This window comes from Zootoca vivipara, chromosome 2 (genome assembly GCF_963506605.1).
Source record: "Zootoca vivipara chromosome 2, rZooViv1.1, whole genome shotgun sequence".
In the NCBI taxonomy this organism is placed as follows: domain Eukaryota; kingdom Metazoa; phylum Chordata; class Lepidosauria; order Squamata; family Lacertidae; genus Zootoca; species Zootoca vivipara.
In genome coordinates this window covers 28,488,013-28,503,980 of record NC_083277.1, presented here as the reverse complement: position 1 = coordinate 28,503,980, position 15,968 = coordinate 28,488,013, and the positions used below count along the sequence as shown (strand labels likewise).

The 15,968-nt window shown below is 44.2% G+C and overlaps 2 protein-coding genes across 2 annotated transcripts in view; one reads left to right on the top strand and one right to left on the bottom strand.

The window, feature by feature from the left end:
* Nucleotides 1-3,045, bottom strand: part of LOC118080056 (uncharacterized) — a 57,642-nt gene extending 54,597 nt beyond the window's left edge. The window contains exon 1 of the mRNA XM_060271339.1: nucleotides 2,974-3,045. Within this exon, the coding sequence (XP_060127322.1) occupies nucleotides 2,974-2,989 (16 nt within the window). The 5' untranslated portion in view covers nucleotides 2,990-3,045. The remainder of the gene's footprint in view (nucleotides 1-2,973) is intronic.
* Nucleotides 3,046-5,904: 2,859 nt separating this feature from the next.
* On the top strand, nucleotides 5,905-15,580 carry LOC118081610 (2-epi-5-epi-valiolone synthase). The gene is made up of 5 exons (XM_035108107.2): nucleotides 5,905-6,110; nucleotides 9,201-9,834; nucleotides 11,145-11,378; nucleotides 12,931-13,183; nucleotides 15,221-15,580. The coding sequence occupies exons 1-5, from the start codon at nucleotides 5,944-5,946 to the stop codon at nucleotides 15,307-15,309; spliced, it is 1,377 nt and encodes a 458-aa protein (XP_034963998.2). The 5' UTR covers nucleotides 5,905-5,943; the 3' UTR covers nucleotides 15,310-15,580.
* The last annotated feature ends 388 nt before the right edge of the window (nucleotides 15,581-15,968 follow it).

Below are 15,968 nucleotides of genomic sequence, written 5' to 3'. Positions count from 1 at the left end.
TGCTCAGTCACCTACGGGTGATGGTGATGAAGACGAAAAACTTGGTGTGATTTTTGCAGGGAAAAAAAAGATTTGTAGAAAGCAGTTGGCAAAATAATATGGGTTTACCTATTGTGGATTGACATTTTCTAAGTTTCAATTTAAAAAAAGGAAAGAAGAACAGGGCCACCTTTAAAGTCAGTGATTTACATAATTTAAAGTCAGTGATTTACATAATTTACCTACAAAAGCACACTTAATTGCTAGCCGTGCCTTGCTGCCCGTGAATTATGGCCTTGGCATCTGTAGTTTTATAACCCAACTCCACCCTTATGGGTTATAACACCAAATGCAGGTCTCTAACTTGGTGTGGGAATGATGACTGTCGAGCATCATGCTTGACTACATAATAGGATCAGAAGTGAACATGGCATTTATATATTCGATATGGCATTCATAATGGACATTACACGTGCAGAAGTCAATAGGGCACCACATCCTAACACTAGACAACACCGACGCATTTCTTTATGCAAGCCCATAAAAATGAGCCACTGAGGCATCCCCAGACAACGTGTTCAAATGGGACCTTATCTAGACAAGAATTTATGCAGACATTTGTTAATATATCTATTTACAAGCCCTGAAAGGTACATTATCAGGTGCATTCAGTTGTTTTGAGAGGGGAGATCATGTCTAGCTTGTTTCAGAAGACAGCTCTTTTGCAATAACTAGGAGCATCTTGGAAGTCGTAAGCTATTATTCAAACAAGAGTGACACAACCATGCAATAAATGTTAGCAATTCAGATTTCTGACAGTACATGGAATATAAAGCATGAATGTATAATATTCATACCCCCAGAGCAATGAAGACTAGAGGACATTCTAAGAGAAAACAATGTTTTATTACAAATCTTTTAGGCGGTAATGTTTTATCAGCAATCTTTGTCACAAAGTCATATTTCCCCAACATGAAATATTTCTTGCAAAAATCCCAAGGTGCATTTACTTTTAGTATTCAAGGTAAAGAACCCCTGACAGTTAAGTCCAGTCGCGAATGACTCTGGGGTTGCAGTGCTCATCTCGCTTTACGACGTTTGTCCGCAGACAATTTTTCCAGGTCATGTGGCCAGCATGACTAAGCCGCTTCTAGCGAAACCAGAGCAGCGCACGTAAGAACCTTCCATCTAGATCAAGGGAAGTAATAGTACCACTGTATTCCGCTCTGGTCAGACCTCACCTGGAGTACTGTGTCCAGTTCTGGGCACCACAGTTCAAGAAGGATACTGACAAGCTGGAACGTGTCCAGAAGAGGGCAACCAAAATGGTCAAAGGCCTGGAAACGATGCCTTATGAGGAACGGCTTAGGGAGCTGGGTATGTTTAGCCTGGAGAAGAGAAGGTTAAGGGGTGATATGATAGCCATGTTCAAATATATAAAAGGATGCCATATAGAGGAGGGAGAAAGGTTGTTTTATGCTGCTCCAGAGAAGCGGACACGGAGCAATGGATTCAAACTACAAGAAAGAAGATTCCACCTAAACGTTAGGAAGAACTTCCTGACAGTAAGAGCTGTTCGGCAGTGGAATTTGCTACCAAGGAGTGTGGTGGAGTCTCCTTCTTTGGAGGTCTTTAAGCAGAGGCTTGACAGGCATATGTCAAGAATGCTTTGATGGTGTTTCCTGCTTGACAGGGTGTTGGACTGGATGGCCCTTGTGGTCTATGATTCTATGATTCTATCAAACGCTGTTTACCTTCCCGCCGAAGCAGTACCTATTTATCTACTTGCACTTTGATGTGCTTTCGAACTGCTAGGTTGGCAGGACTACTTCTGGGTTTCCCATGGTATGCAACCTGAAAATGCGTAACCCAAAGTGTCTGTAACCCGAGGTACCACTGTACTTGCACTGGTATGCTTTCGAACTGTTAGGTTGGCAGGAGCTAAGACAGAACAACAGGAGCTCACTCCATCGCAGGAATCCGAACTGCCAACCTTCTGATCGGCAAGCCCAAGAGGCTCAGTGGTTTAGACCACAGCGCCACCAGCATCCCTATCAACAAAATACTAAGGACCCAAATAGGCATACCTGGGTCAGGTCAGCCTCCTGCCCCCCTGCCCGCCCCCTGAAGGTGTCAGTGATACAGACTTGGGCTGCTGCTTCATCCACAATCAAATTGTGGATCACTGATGTTTTATTATGGGATGACCTAGTATTCAGATTCAGCACACACATACAATGGTCTATTGATGTTTGTTTCTAATTTCTTTTTTTATTTTTCCCTTGCTCTAAACTTTTTATGATTTATTGTCTGGTTTTATGTTTTTATGTAGTTGTAAATTATGATACAGTGGTATATGGATCAGACAGTTTATGATACAGTGGTATGTGGATATTTTTACAAGCAATAAATAAATAAAACGCAATTAGGAAGGAGAACTGGATAACATAAGAGCCTAAATCTTGTTGGGTGGGAGAAGGACCAGAAAAGGGCAATAGCTTCCAAATGTCTAAAGCCCCTCTCCTTACATAGCTAGTCTTACCTCCAACACCCTACAACCCTCTAGCAGCCGCAATGAACCAAGAATTACTTTTCCCACTTTTGATCACCCGGGTACTTGTCAGGCCCTGCCCTTACCTAAAACAACCACCAACTATATCAAAGTCTGTGACTGCAAATAACGGTTAAAAGACGGACAAATAACAACAGTTTAAAAATCATGGCCAGGGGAAAGGCACTGTTACCAATACACTCATCTCCTCCCAGTCACCAACTCCATCCTTTCCCATCACTCCTGGACAGAGAAACAAACCAAAACAAAACAACAAGGCTTCAAATAAAATAAACAGTTCAACCAACTTAAGGTGACAACAAAATGTCTTCTCCCGCCCCCTTTCGTGATGCAGACCCAACTTTGAGGTTGAAAGACACCTCTCGAAAAAGAAAAAGTGAAACACAATGAAGTTGCTCAGTAGTAAAGATGGGAAGGGTTACCTGCAAAGTGTGGCATTGTGGTACCATTCACCCAAGCTTCTGGAGATGTTGCTGCTGATTGTACGAGATCAGTTTTGCAGAGCTAGGGAGGGGTGCATATCTTTTTGTCCACGTGACGGGCAGGGCCAATTATGCCAGCACGTTGGAGCCTGTGGGCCCTCTTACAGAACGACTTGGCTGAGGTGCAAGATCAGCAAAACTTTCTGCCGCCCTGGGGCATTTTTAAAAAATTGCTCTTTGGCTAAGGAGCATAAGGACTTCTGACAGTATCACACGGCGGCAGCAGCAGCAGCAGCACATGTGCTTGTTTGTTTTATATAAGCTGATATAAGTCGCTCTTGGAGAGGGGACCCTCATTGAACGAGATGTGTGCCTGGAATGCAAAATGAGACCATTATGCTGGGCGTCATGAGGCTGGACATGCAGATTAATTACAGTTGGAATCTGATGGGTCGCTTGTAAGAGTTTCGGATTAGGCTTTCTCACCCATCCTTCAAAGTAAGGTCCCAGGAAAGGCTACAATGACATAAAAATACAATATTACACCTCCCCTTTTTGCCTTTAAGGTATTTTATGCAACACTTTCTTTTCAGACTATAATGAATGTCCTCATTGGGAGAAAATATTAAGTTTTCCTTTTCTAATAATTTCACCAGTTACAGGGTTATTTAGTATTTAGCAGATTTAAATGTTGAATGTGCTTCAGTACTGACCCTTTGGGAGGGCTTCTTCCAGGGCCTCTAGATGCCTGCAATGAGCCAGTGTTTTGCCATTGATGCTTCCAATCAAAAATGTGTAAGGGATATGCCAGAGATTACAGTAAAAAGGTTAGCAGCAGCTAGACTGGTGACTAGGAGTGGCCACTGGGACCACATAACACCAGCCCTGAAAGACCTACATTGGTTCCCAGTACGTTTCAGAGCACAATTCAAAGTGTTGGTGCTGACTTTTAAATCCCTAAACAGTTTCTGCCCTGTATACCTGAAGGAGCGTCTCCAACCCCATCATTCAGCCTCAACCTTGAGGTCCTCCTCCAAGGGTCATCTGGTGATTCCCTTACTGTGAGAAGTGAACTTACAGGGAACCATACACAGGACCTTCTCTGCAGTGGCCCCCTCCCTGTGGAACACCTTCCTATCAGATGCCAAGGAAATGAACAACTATCTGACTTTCAGAAAACATCTGAAGGCAGCCCTGTATTGGGAGGTTTTTAATGTTTGATATTTTACTGTGTTTTTATATATGTTGGAAACCACCCAGGGTGGCTGGGGCAACCCAGTCAAATGGGTGGGGTACAAATAATAATTATTATTAAGTCATTTGGGGTGTGCCTTGAAAAGCCCACAAAGCTGAAAGAGGAAGTGACAAAGAGTGTCACTCTTTGGACTTCCTCCTTTCACTCAGTGCTATTTTTCTAGAAAAAGAGCTGCTGGAACTCACAATGAAAGCTTCCCTTTTCTCTTATGATGGCAACGGCACCCAGCTGAGAGGTGCTGGAAGTGAGTTGCAGCAAGTTCTGGCTGAAATAAAAGGCCTGCTTCCGCTCTGTGTGTTGTTCAGAGGAAGGGGAAAAGATAACCACCCTCACCATTTCATGATAAAGGGGGGTATGAATGGGGTTCAAAGGGGGAGTATGAATGGGGTTCAAATACTGTCCTCAAGGGCAGTATTCCGCCCAAGGTACCACATTGGCAACCCCAGGGCTTTGGGAAGGTGGCCCATGTTCTGTGTCTGTGGAAATATATTGCATACTTGTATGGGGGAGAGAGTATGGGATGCTGGTGGCGCTGTGGGTTAAACCACAGAGCCTAGGGCTTGCCGATCAGAAGGTCGGCAGTTCAAATCCCTGCGACGGGGTGAGCTCCCGTTGCTTGGTCCCAGCTCCTGCCAACCTAGCAGTTCGAAAGCACGTCAAAGTGCAAGTAGATAAATAGGTACCGCTACAGCGGGAAGGTAAACGGCGTTTCCGTGTGCTGCTGTGGTTCGCCAGAAGCGGCTTTGTCATGCTGGCCCATCTCAATAACTGGAGATGAGCGCCGCAACCCCAGAATCGGTCACGACTTGACCTAATGGTCAGGGGTCCCTTTACCTTTATGGGGGAGAGAAATCATGCAGGAGGCCTGATCACTCTTAACTCTAGATTAGAATGGAATACTGAATATTTTAAAAAACACACTTTGTTTTCTGAGATGCTTCGGACTAGAAGACAATGTGGCATCATAGCGGATAGTGCTGCAATTTGGATGGGAAGAACTGCCCTCAAATCACTGCTTAGACATGACCTTTTACTGCATTTACTGCACTTATTTTACTGCATTTATTAGCAGCTTAATATTTTGTTATAAAAAAATTCTCTAGAACGCCTCAATATAAAACAAACAATATGTTTAAAAAACACAAAGCCAACAAAACAGGAGCACAGAAGCCCATAAAAACAAAAACAAAACACACAATTCAACAGGGCCTAAGTATCCAGTAAGAACAATATTACTGTATTTGGCTCTATCTCAAATATGTTCGAGGCTTACATAAAGTTGTGTTATAATCAAAAGGGTCAGGAAGTTGAGATAAATTCCTGGAATCCTCCTTTTTATGGCATAGAAATGATTCAACATTAATCACTGCCGTTTCGTTGCAGGGCCTCCTGTAGGAAGTTAATTTGTGCACTCTAATTGTACTTTTGGATCATTATAAAACTATTGAGTTATACAACCCTAGGCTCTGCATTTTCACTGTATGTGTGTGTGCGCACACGTGAGCACGCAGGTCTGGGTGATGTGACCACCCCTCTTTCATGTGTACAGATTAAGTAATGATAGTTTTGTAATTCCCCCCACCCCCCAGCCCAATCTTTTCACTCCATCAGGTGAGGAACACCTCCCATTCCAAACTATGGTCCCCGTGGAGCTTTTATAAGCAAACAGCAAGTCCCCCTCTTACCAGACACCTCTTGAATTAGACATTGCAACCATGCCACAGTCCAAAGAGGTCTTCTTGGCTGATACGAAATCTGGAACACAGGGTTCCAAGCAAACAGACTTCCAGCTAGTGCGGGTCAAAAATACTTGGTGCCGAATCAAGAAAGATGAAATCATTCATGATGCTGAGAATGAGATCGTGGTCTCCCAGGCTAAAATGTAAGTAGATGAGGTTACTACTACTAATAATTTTATTATTTATACCCTGCCCATCTGGCTGGGTTTCCCCAGATACTCTGGGCAGCTTCCAGCAAAATATAAAAACATAATAAAACGGGAAGCAACAGAGACACTATTCCTCTTATTTGGGTTAAGTAATCATTCATGGTCTCTGGAATGGGAAAGCATGGAGGTATTAGATGTCGATGCCTAGATTATTTGTTCTCATATATTGTCCTGGCGAGTGCCATTGCTAAGCTTTCAATTTCAATTTCAATATTGACATGCAGCCCAATCCTAGGCATGTTTACTCAGAAGGAAGTCTCCCTAGGTTCAATGTAAGTATTGTACTGGGTTTTCTTCTTGTTGATATTTTTATTTTTTTAAAAATTGTATTTGCAAATTTAACAAGGGAAAGGATAAAAGATAAAATACAATTAAAGAAGAGAGAGAAATGGAAAGAAACAAAATAACAATGCTGATAATATGGGTAGGCCGTCACCAGCTCACACTGTGGATACACTGGCCTTCAGCACACAAATATTAAAATTAAACATACATTATAAACCCTCCATGTGTCCGAGTAGGTATCCATGCAATATTGATGCCTATATGTAATATGCTTTAGTGTAGCCAGGGTGGGAAGGTCCTCAAACAACTGTGTAATAAGCGGTAGCTATTTATCCTTCAAGGCTTTACATAGGTCTCTTAGCCATCTGGCTATGGCTGAAGTTGGAGACAACCCTTTGAATTCAACAGGGTTGAAGCAGCCTGTGGCAAGATCTGCAGCCTAGTCAGAATAAGAAACAACCCAGTTTCGGCTGAGCATAAGTATCGAGGCACAAAAAAAGGAGACTGCAGTGGCATGACTTAATGATGTTGGCTCTCTCATTGTTGTGCCGAAGCTTTCTCTAATGCTTGGAAAGTCTTTTGAGCTAAAATGGAATTTGATTGGGGTTGGAGGAGGGGTTGGGAATTGAACAGAGAAGGGCTTTTCGATGACAGACATTTCCAAATTCACAGACACGGGTAATGAACTCCAGAGATGGGGGAAAACAAATACAGTGATACTAAAAACCATCAGCTTGATCAAAAAGCATAATGCATTTGTCATAAACTTCAAGTGAAGTTTGCATCCTGCAGCAACATTAAAGGGGGGTGAAAGTCACAGATGGGTGAATCTCTGACAAGTTTTCCCCTAAGGACAAACGTTGCTTTCTGTGCAGGAAAGTCATCTCTCCAGTTAATTAACCTTTGAGTGGGACAATCTCCTTCTTCTTGCAATAGAACACATTTGTGACCATTAAATATTAACCATGTATTACTTCACATATTGCACATTTCCACAATATTTGCAGTTGTGTAAAGATCATAATCATCTTCGTAGAATCAAGATGAGTTTCGATGTAGGCCATCAACGGTTACAGATTTTTAGGCTGCATTTTACAAAGGTAGAAACATGCTTCGGTTCCTGTTCATTTTGAGCCACTGTGGAGCTGGCAGGTTCTAGCGGTGCAATGACGCTGTTCGTATAACCTTGCCAGCAACAGTGTGAGTGAACTACTGTACAGGGATTCTTTGACTGCTGCACAGAACTTATGACAGAAATAATGTGTTTGATTCCCTCCTTCCCCGCCAACTTGCAGTTTTATGCTCACAACCTTGCAAGGTAAGGAAGTCTGAGAGGTGGTGACTGGCTCACAGCCACTCAGTGAATTTCACTGCTGGGTTCTTAAGTGTGTCTCTCCACTTCCAAGTCTGACACACTAACCACTACAGTGCACCTAATGAGGCCCACCTAGGCCTCCCCAGTTGGTCTTGTGACATGGTTTAGCCCAAACCCTGCTCACCTGTCCATCATCTGACAACACACAGCATCAGGAGCAAGGCATAAAAAAACTGAGATGCTAAATTCGAAAGAAAACAAATCATTCCTTTCCAGCTGCTGCTTGACTCCAGCCTTTTAAAAAGTTGGCACCTTCTTTTGTTGCCCTGCATAGCGACAGAAAAAGACATGGAGTTCAGAAAGTGCTCCATTCAAACTGAAAAATGGAAAGAAAGAAAAAAGATCACACTGAGGCCCCATCAGCGGTACACATTTAAGGCAGACCACTTTAAACAAACATGGCTTCCCCCAAAGAATGCTGGAGGAACTCTTGCTTGCTAAGGGTGCTGAGAATTATTAGGTAATCAGGGCTGGCTCTAGGTATAGGCTGGGTGGCACGGGGCACCAGGGCGCCGGCCCGCCCACCAGCCGCGCCAAGAAACGGGGCGGAGCGGGGGCGCCGGAGCAATCACGCTTGAGACGGCCCTGTAGGTAATTCTAATTCCCCTCACAGAGTTACGATTCCCAGAGTTCCCTGGGAAGAGGGATTGATTGTTAAACCACTCTGAGAATTGTAGCTCTGTGAGGGGAATGGGGGGGGCGGGGCGGGTGTCTTCTTACAACTTGTGGCTGTGGTAAATCAGGTATTTCTTTTCATGGTAGCTAGAGGTTACCATTTTGTTCTCCTCAGTGTACCCCTGGGAATGATGTTACTTCCTCTGTACGTGATTTTGTACACCCCACAGAAAGAAAAAGAGAGAACCCAAGGCTTTAGAAAAGCCACAGAAAGAATTAGCAAAGGAGAAGGCAAAATGCAGAAGACTGAGGAGAGAAGAGAAATCTAAGAGAGCTTATTGGGGGGGGGGAATGGCAACCCCTCATTTGTTCACCCCCCCTCCCAAAAGGAAGTGCCTCTGTCCTTTCGAAGGACACCACATCTAGATGTTTCATAATGCTAGATGCATTCCAAGGGAGAGAAAATGGCAGCCAGAGGAGGGGCCAGAGGAGGGGCCTCTCTACCAGGAAGAGCTCCAAGGCAGAGGTGAGAGGGCAGCGAGAATAGCTTTTCAAAAATATTAAAAGGAAATGATGCTGCTGTCACTGAAGATGAGAGTGGGTCTGATTTCCAGCAGGGTCTCCATCAAATGGACTCTGACTTTCACGTGCAAATGTGAGAGTGAAAACTGTGGAGGGCATTTTGACTCAGCCATAGTAATGCATATCCATCCCATACAACTCACCCCCACCCTCATAATTCCCAACAGATCTGAAACTGTCTCAGATGGAGAGATATCCTGGACAGTGGAAGCACCTATCTACCTTTGCTATAAGGTGGTGGAAACACGAGGTCTCCTGGATCCCTCCAACAAGACATTGCTGTATGGGCACATCAGAGATCCAAAGGAACTGGAGAGAGCCCTTCACAACAAAGAGGCCCAGAGGCGTTTCATTGTAATCGATAAGACGGTCGACGACTTGTATGGCACCACAGTCAGAGAATATTTTGAAGCAAACTTGGTTCAGTGTAAAATCCTTTCCCTGCCCACCACGGAAGAGACCAAATCCATGGATTTGGTGCTTGATATCTTGCAGGAAGTGCAAATCTTTGGCATCGACAGGCGTGCTGAGCCTATTATAGCAATTGGAGGAGGGGCATGCCTGGATATTGTGGGGCTGGCAGCATCACTTTACAGGAGGCGCACCCCTTACATTCGTGTCCCCACCACCCTCCTGTCCTACGTGGATGCCAGCGTTGGAGCAAAGAACGGCGTCAATTTCCTTCAGTGCAAAAACAAGCTCGGGAGCTACGTTCCTCCTGTTGCCACTTTCCTTGACAGAGCCTTCCTCAAAACAGTCCCCCGCCAGCACATCTCCAATGGACTTGGGGAAATTTTAAAGGTATGGTGGTTTTGCTGCAGAGACTCCTTCCTCACTTTCACCAACTGCTTTCACGCTCTCTCTGCTCATTGCAAGCTCATTTCCACGGATGCTCCCTGTTTGTTTGTTTGTTTGTTTGTTTGTTTGTTTGTTTGTCTCGCGGTGATTTTTGCTATGTGGCTCTTCAAGAGGAATCTGGAAGGACAGGCCCCTGTCATTTATTGTTTCTGCATCTCTCTGCAACTCCTAAAGGGGTACTTACAACACCTTTCACCCCTTCCTGTGCACATTCCTCTACGCATGGGAATGTGTAGTCCCGTGAAACTGCCTTATACTGATTGGTTGTCTCTTTAGCCCAATGTTTTCTGACTGGTAACAGTGGGGGTGCTCACCTGACCTCCCATCATGCACATTGCTGCTGCTTTCTAGGAGGTATACAAGGAAGGGAGAGGCAGCAGGGAGGTTGGTGTGGTGCAAACACACCAGCAGAAACACCAGGTTGGCTCCCCCAGTGTGTTTGCATTGCAACAACTTCCCACTGTCTTTTCGCTCCCCCTCTACCTCCCAGTAAGCACCACTGATGCAGGTGACAGGAGGACAGGTGAGTATCCCCCACCCCATCAACTACTTGGCAATAGCAATCCAAGGCTTCAGGCTTGGGTCTTTCCCAGCCTTCTTACCTGGGCTTCTTTGCCTGGGCATGCCAGGGATTAAATTTAGAACCTTAAGCATGCCAACTATGCACTGTACCACTTAGCTATGGCACACGTCTTCCTGATCTTGTCGTCCCCAATTCTTGCATACCCAGAGTCACTCTCAATGCCGCTACCTTTCTATTATATCCTGTTCCTTGTACTGGAAACATCTTCTCCCTTCCTGCATTCACTGCTTATCTTCAGAGTCTCCCCACAAAACCCACTCCTTTCACTTTCATGGATCACTGCATGTCAGCTGTTTCACAGAGAGCACTATTATTATTTTAACAATAGCTAACAATAGCTTTCACTGCATGCACTCCTTATGAAACACCTGTATTCTCTTGTGGCTCATGTGCCACATCTATTATGTGGTCTTTTTGGGTGAAACTTATACAGAACAAAACTATTGCTTCCTTTTCTCCTGTGACTGACTTTCACACCCAAAATATCAACTTCATGTGCATGCTAAAGCTTCTCAGATTCCATATGATCATCTATGAGATCTACTCAGTCTCTTCTTTTATGTCTACAGTGTGAGGTCCATGCTTTGAAAGCAAGCTTCTTCCTGGCATTATTGTACAACCCTCATTCAGTCCACTGCAACCCTTCTTTCTTTCTTTCTTTCTGTTCAAGATGGCACTAATGAAACACAAGGGCCTGTTTGACTTGCTGAAAAGTCATGGGAAATTCTTACTGGATACCAAGTTCCAGTCGCACAGCGGCTTAGTTGACCATGGTGACTCAGCGCTGAAGACAACCAGAACTGCCATAGAAACCATGCTGGAAGAGCTTGCCCCAAATCTGTGGGAAGATGATCTGAACAGGCTGGTTGATTTTGGCCACCTTATAAGCCCAGAACTGGAAATGGTGAGGAGGAGATGTCATATTTATTGTTGAAGAACATTTCTGCCCCATCTCTCCACCCAATGGCCTTACAATAATAATATCTTAATTGCATGCTTCCGCATTTTCAGCTTGTGACATATCACTACTTGTACCCGGAAGTGTGTGAGGACATTGGATGAAATTTAGTGTCACAAACTATTATGATTGTCCTGTAAGCGCAAGGATTTCTGCTTGCCAGGTGAAAAGATCCCCCTTTGCCTCCCTGGTGCACTATTTTGAGGGTTCTCCTGAGCCCCCCCAGGAGCTAGTTGTGGGGGTGCAAGGGGAGGGGGCAAAGCAGAAGTCCTAGCTCTGGCTCCCGCTAGTGCAACTATTTAACTGAACCCAACCATTTGCTTTTATATAACCAAAAATATTCAGCAAGAAGCACTCTTCACATGACAATCACATGTACAAGTGAATTTATTATTATTATTATTATTAGTAGTAGTAGTAGTAGTAGTAGTAGTAGTAACTTATACCCCACCCATCTGACTGGGTTGCCCCAGCCACTCTGGGCTGCTTCCAACATAATAAACCCACAGTACTATGTCAAACATTTAAAACTTCCCTGTCTTCAGGTGTCTTCAGCAAGTTGTATATCTGTTTGACATCTGATGGGAGCCACAGCCCCACTTCCCCCATACATGCAATCATCATTTCCTGCCTTCTCCCTTAATATCACAAACATTGGTTTCCTTTGGAAGGAGGTTTATGGCATTTTGACATGTTTGGTCTTATTTACAAATGTACAGATTGAGCATAGGTGGAGACACAGGTTAAACACACCAATAGGCAAGTCCACTGTTCACACATCGAATCTCCAGAGAGATGACACATAGCCCTCAAACATTGCTAGCTTACAGAGTCCAAACTCAACACTCTGAGAGTCACCTTCTCCAGATCACAACTGCATTTTTTTGTTCTTCACTCTCTAGCTTGCCATGTCCCCCTGGCAAGGGGAGGGAATATGGGTGAGTCATATTCTCTGACCATTTCCTCTCCTCCTTGAGACATTACATATCTAACAATGTTGCCCCTGAGTTATCAAAGAATTAATGCAATCCTTCTCGCCCCATGAAACCTCTCCTGTTTAAATTCCCAATCTCACAACAATATTGATATGCTATAAAGGTAAAGATACCACTGACCATTAAGTCCAGTTGCGGACAACTCTGGGGTTGCGTGCTTATCTTGCTCTATAGGCCGAGGGAGCCGGCGTTTATCTGCAGACAGCTTCCAGGTCATGTGGCCAGCATGACTAAGCCGCTTCTGGTGAACCAGAGCAGCGCATGGAAATGCCGTTTACCTTCCCACCGGAGCGGTACCTATTTATCTACTTGCACTTTGACATGCTTTCGAACTGCTGGGTTGGCAGGAGCAGGGACCGAGCAACGGGAGCTCATGCCGTTGCGGGGATTCGAATCGCTGACCTTCTGATCGGCAAGTCCTAGGCTGTGGTTTAGACAATAGCACTACCTGCGTATATGCTATCTATACGGTATAATAAATGCTTGTGCGTCCTTCATTTCAGAGAGTTTTACCAACGCTGATGCATGGAGAAGCTGTGAATATTGATATGGCTTTCATGACTTACCTGTCCCACGTGAAGGGGTTTTTGAGTGACAGCGAGAAGGCTCAAATCATTCAGTGCATGATCGCTTTGGAGCTTCCGGTGTGGCACAAGAAATGCACATGGCATCTTATCAAAAAGGCCTTGACAGAAAGATTGAAGCACAGCGGTGGGCACATGAGAATGCCTCTTCCAACTGGACTAGGAACAGCAGGTGCGTCATTGCTGGGGCCATCCGCTTTAAGGCCAAGCTGAGAATGGGGTGGTCTTCTTTCTAAAACACAATATTGTTTGCTTTTCATTCTGAAGTCCAGACCATCCTAAAGGCTCAGGATGTGGAGCAACAGAGTGAAAAGCAATGTGTAAAATAGATAGATAGATAGATGAGAGAGAGAGAGAGAGAGAGAGAGATATGATAGATACATAGATGATAGATAGATAGATAGATAGATAGATAGATAGATAGATAGATAGATAGATGATAGATGATAGATAGATAGATGGTATCACTGATATCTTCCATCCAGGATGTGCCTGGGTCAACATAGAGAACGTGTGGGCCCAGCACCACCCACACATGTCAAATGAGGGAGGAAAGGGCCCCCCCAGAAGAAGCCATCTCAAACCTGGAGCCAGCCCTACTCACAAGGAACTTTTCGGTGCTCTGCACTATGTGTTCATTCATGCATTTAGCAAATATAAGAACAGGCTCTTGCCATACCTTTTCTCCTGGACCTCTGATTGCAGTCTTGAAACTACTCACTCCAGAGCAGTTCCAACAGAGTTCTAATCTTAGTTCTTTTTCTTTTTTTACACTGGCAGTGTTTGTGGGAAGAGGGAAATGTCGGGGTGGGGGTGGGCAGAAACCTCTGCACCTGAAGTCTCAACCATTGCAACCCCACAAAAGGGATGTAGGATGATACATTAGCATGCTTGTCACACAATTGGCAGTTCCATGCTTATAGTTTTAATTGGGTTTCCCTTTTAATTACAACCTTTTAATAAACTATGACAAAGCATTTCCTTCAGATATTATACAACCACCAGAATTATTACACAACCTCCAAGATGTAATTAAACAGGCAACTTCAAGTAATTGCATTAGGGTTGACTAATTCCCTTTGTAAAGCTTAGCGGGTATCAAGAACATTTAAGCAGCATGTGTAATTCCCATTACAAAACCAGACTTAGGCTCCAACCCTGTGCACACTTACTTGGTATTAAGGCTACCAAGTCTGGAAAGACAAAATTCTGATAGTGGGCAATCTGAAAGAACAGCTGACAGAAAATGCTTTCTTCATCTAAGACAGCAACAGGGATCCTGTGGCTCTCCGGGTCCCAACTCCTATTAGCCTCAGCCAGGATGGCCAATGATCAGGGATGATGAAGTTGTAGAAAAGGAGGAGCACAGGTTCCCCATGCCTGTTCAGATATGTACAAGCACTGCAGATGGTTGCGAGTCCCTTGCCATCAAGTGATAGCACCCACCCCTGAAGCCACCTTAGCTCTACCTAACAGAACCCTGTCACGAGCACAAAGCAAGAATTAAGAGTGATTACAAAGATGTAAACAGGACAAGTCTATCTGCAGACTGCCCATCAAGTCACACGCATAGCTCTCTTCCTTTTTAAACGGAAGTAAGCATTCAGAAACAAAATAAATAATTCCTTCCAGTAGCACCTTAGAGACCAACTAAGTTTGTCATTGGTGTGAGCTTTCATGTGCATGCACACTTCTTCAGATACACGAAGAAGTATCTTCAGATACATGAAGAAGTATTTCATGCATGCACATGAAAGCTCATACCAATGACAAACTTAGTTGGTCTCTAAGGTGCTTCGGGAAGGAATTTTTTTTATTTTGTTTTGACTACGGCAGACCAAAACGGCTACCTACCTGTAACTAAGCATTCAGAAGACATTTAACCACAGTGGGCAATACTGAGGAGAGTCCAAGGATCACCAGTGTATCCATGGACAGAACACAAAATGCACACATAGCCAAGCAGCACTCAAGGAAGTGAACAAACTTAGCTGCAGACCATGGATTAAATAATGACATATATCGTATGGTCAATTAAGCATTCACAAAACGTTTACTCAGGGCAAAAATGCACACACTCACACCACAAATAGAGAATTTAAAAACAAAACAACTGCTCAATTTACCAGAAACAAAAAGAAACTAGATAACTGTACAAATCGTAGTTTGGTACTATTTTGGATTACTGATTAGAACTTTTGCTTTCCAGATATATTCAATGACGTCAGTGAGGAAACCCTGGAGAGGGCTTACATTCTCTGGACCAGTGAGTGCAAAAACATCTCTGCAGAAGCATGAATACAATGGAAGCAGATGAAAACAATAAATCTCCACCAGAGCAACAGGTAAATTGGGAATTCAGATAAACAGCCAATGGGCACCTTTGAAGGACCAACCATTTGGCAAAATCCCAATACCTGTCTACATGAAGTATGGCAAACAACATGAATCCAGGATGAAATACCACCAGCCACTCCTCCTTCCTCCTTCTCCAAGCTGGCTCACAGGACTAACCCTTATACTATCTCTGTAGCATGGTTGGTTGCATCTGATCAGATGGGGACACCTGATCAGCAGGGCAGTCTCGAGCAGGTCGCGCGCCCTGGTGCTGAGGGGCAGAGATCGCTCCGGCATGGTTTCCGCGTGGCAAAGCTGCACGGCACCCTGCCTACCGGCCCGGCACCCTGGCGCACCGCGCCACCGGGGGTCTACCTAGAGCCGGCCCTGCTGATCAGGTTAAATGGGGAGACTTCCTGAGAGAAGCAATTAGTTAAAGAATATTTTTAGATTAGCAATGTAGACTCCATCTTTTCTTTTCATTTATAGTTTTTTGCTGTCTTTCTTCCAAATTTTTGTTCTACACCTCACAGTCTATCTTAGAGTTATTATGTGAATTGCTATTCAGTTCAATCCAATTCACCATCCAAGTCTTCAGGAGGAAAAGTTTGACATCTAAC

Coding starts and splice junctions, on each gene's coding strand:
- LOC118081610 (XM_035108107.2), top strand. CDS start 5,944: ATGCCACAGTCCAAAGAGGTCTTCTTGGCTGATACGAAATCTGGAACA. Junction 11,379..12,930: donor TAAGCCCAGAACTGGAAATG/GTGAGGAGGAGA, acceptor CCTTCATTTCAG/AGAGTTTTACCAACGCTGAT. Junction 13,184..15,220: donor AACTGGACTAGGAACAGCAG/GTGCGTCATTGC, acceptor TTTGCTTTCCAG/ATATATTCAATGACGTCAGT.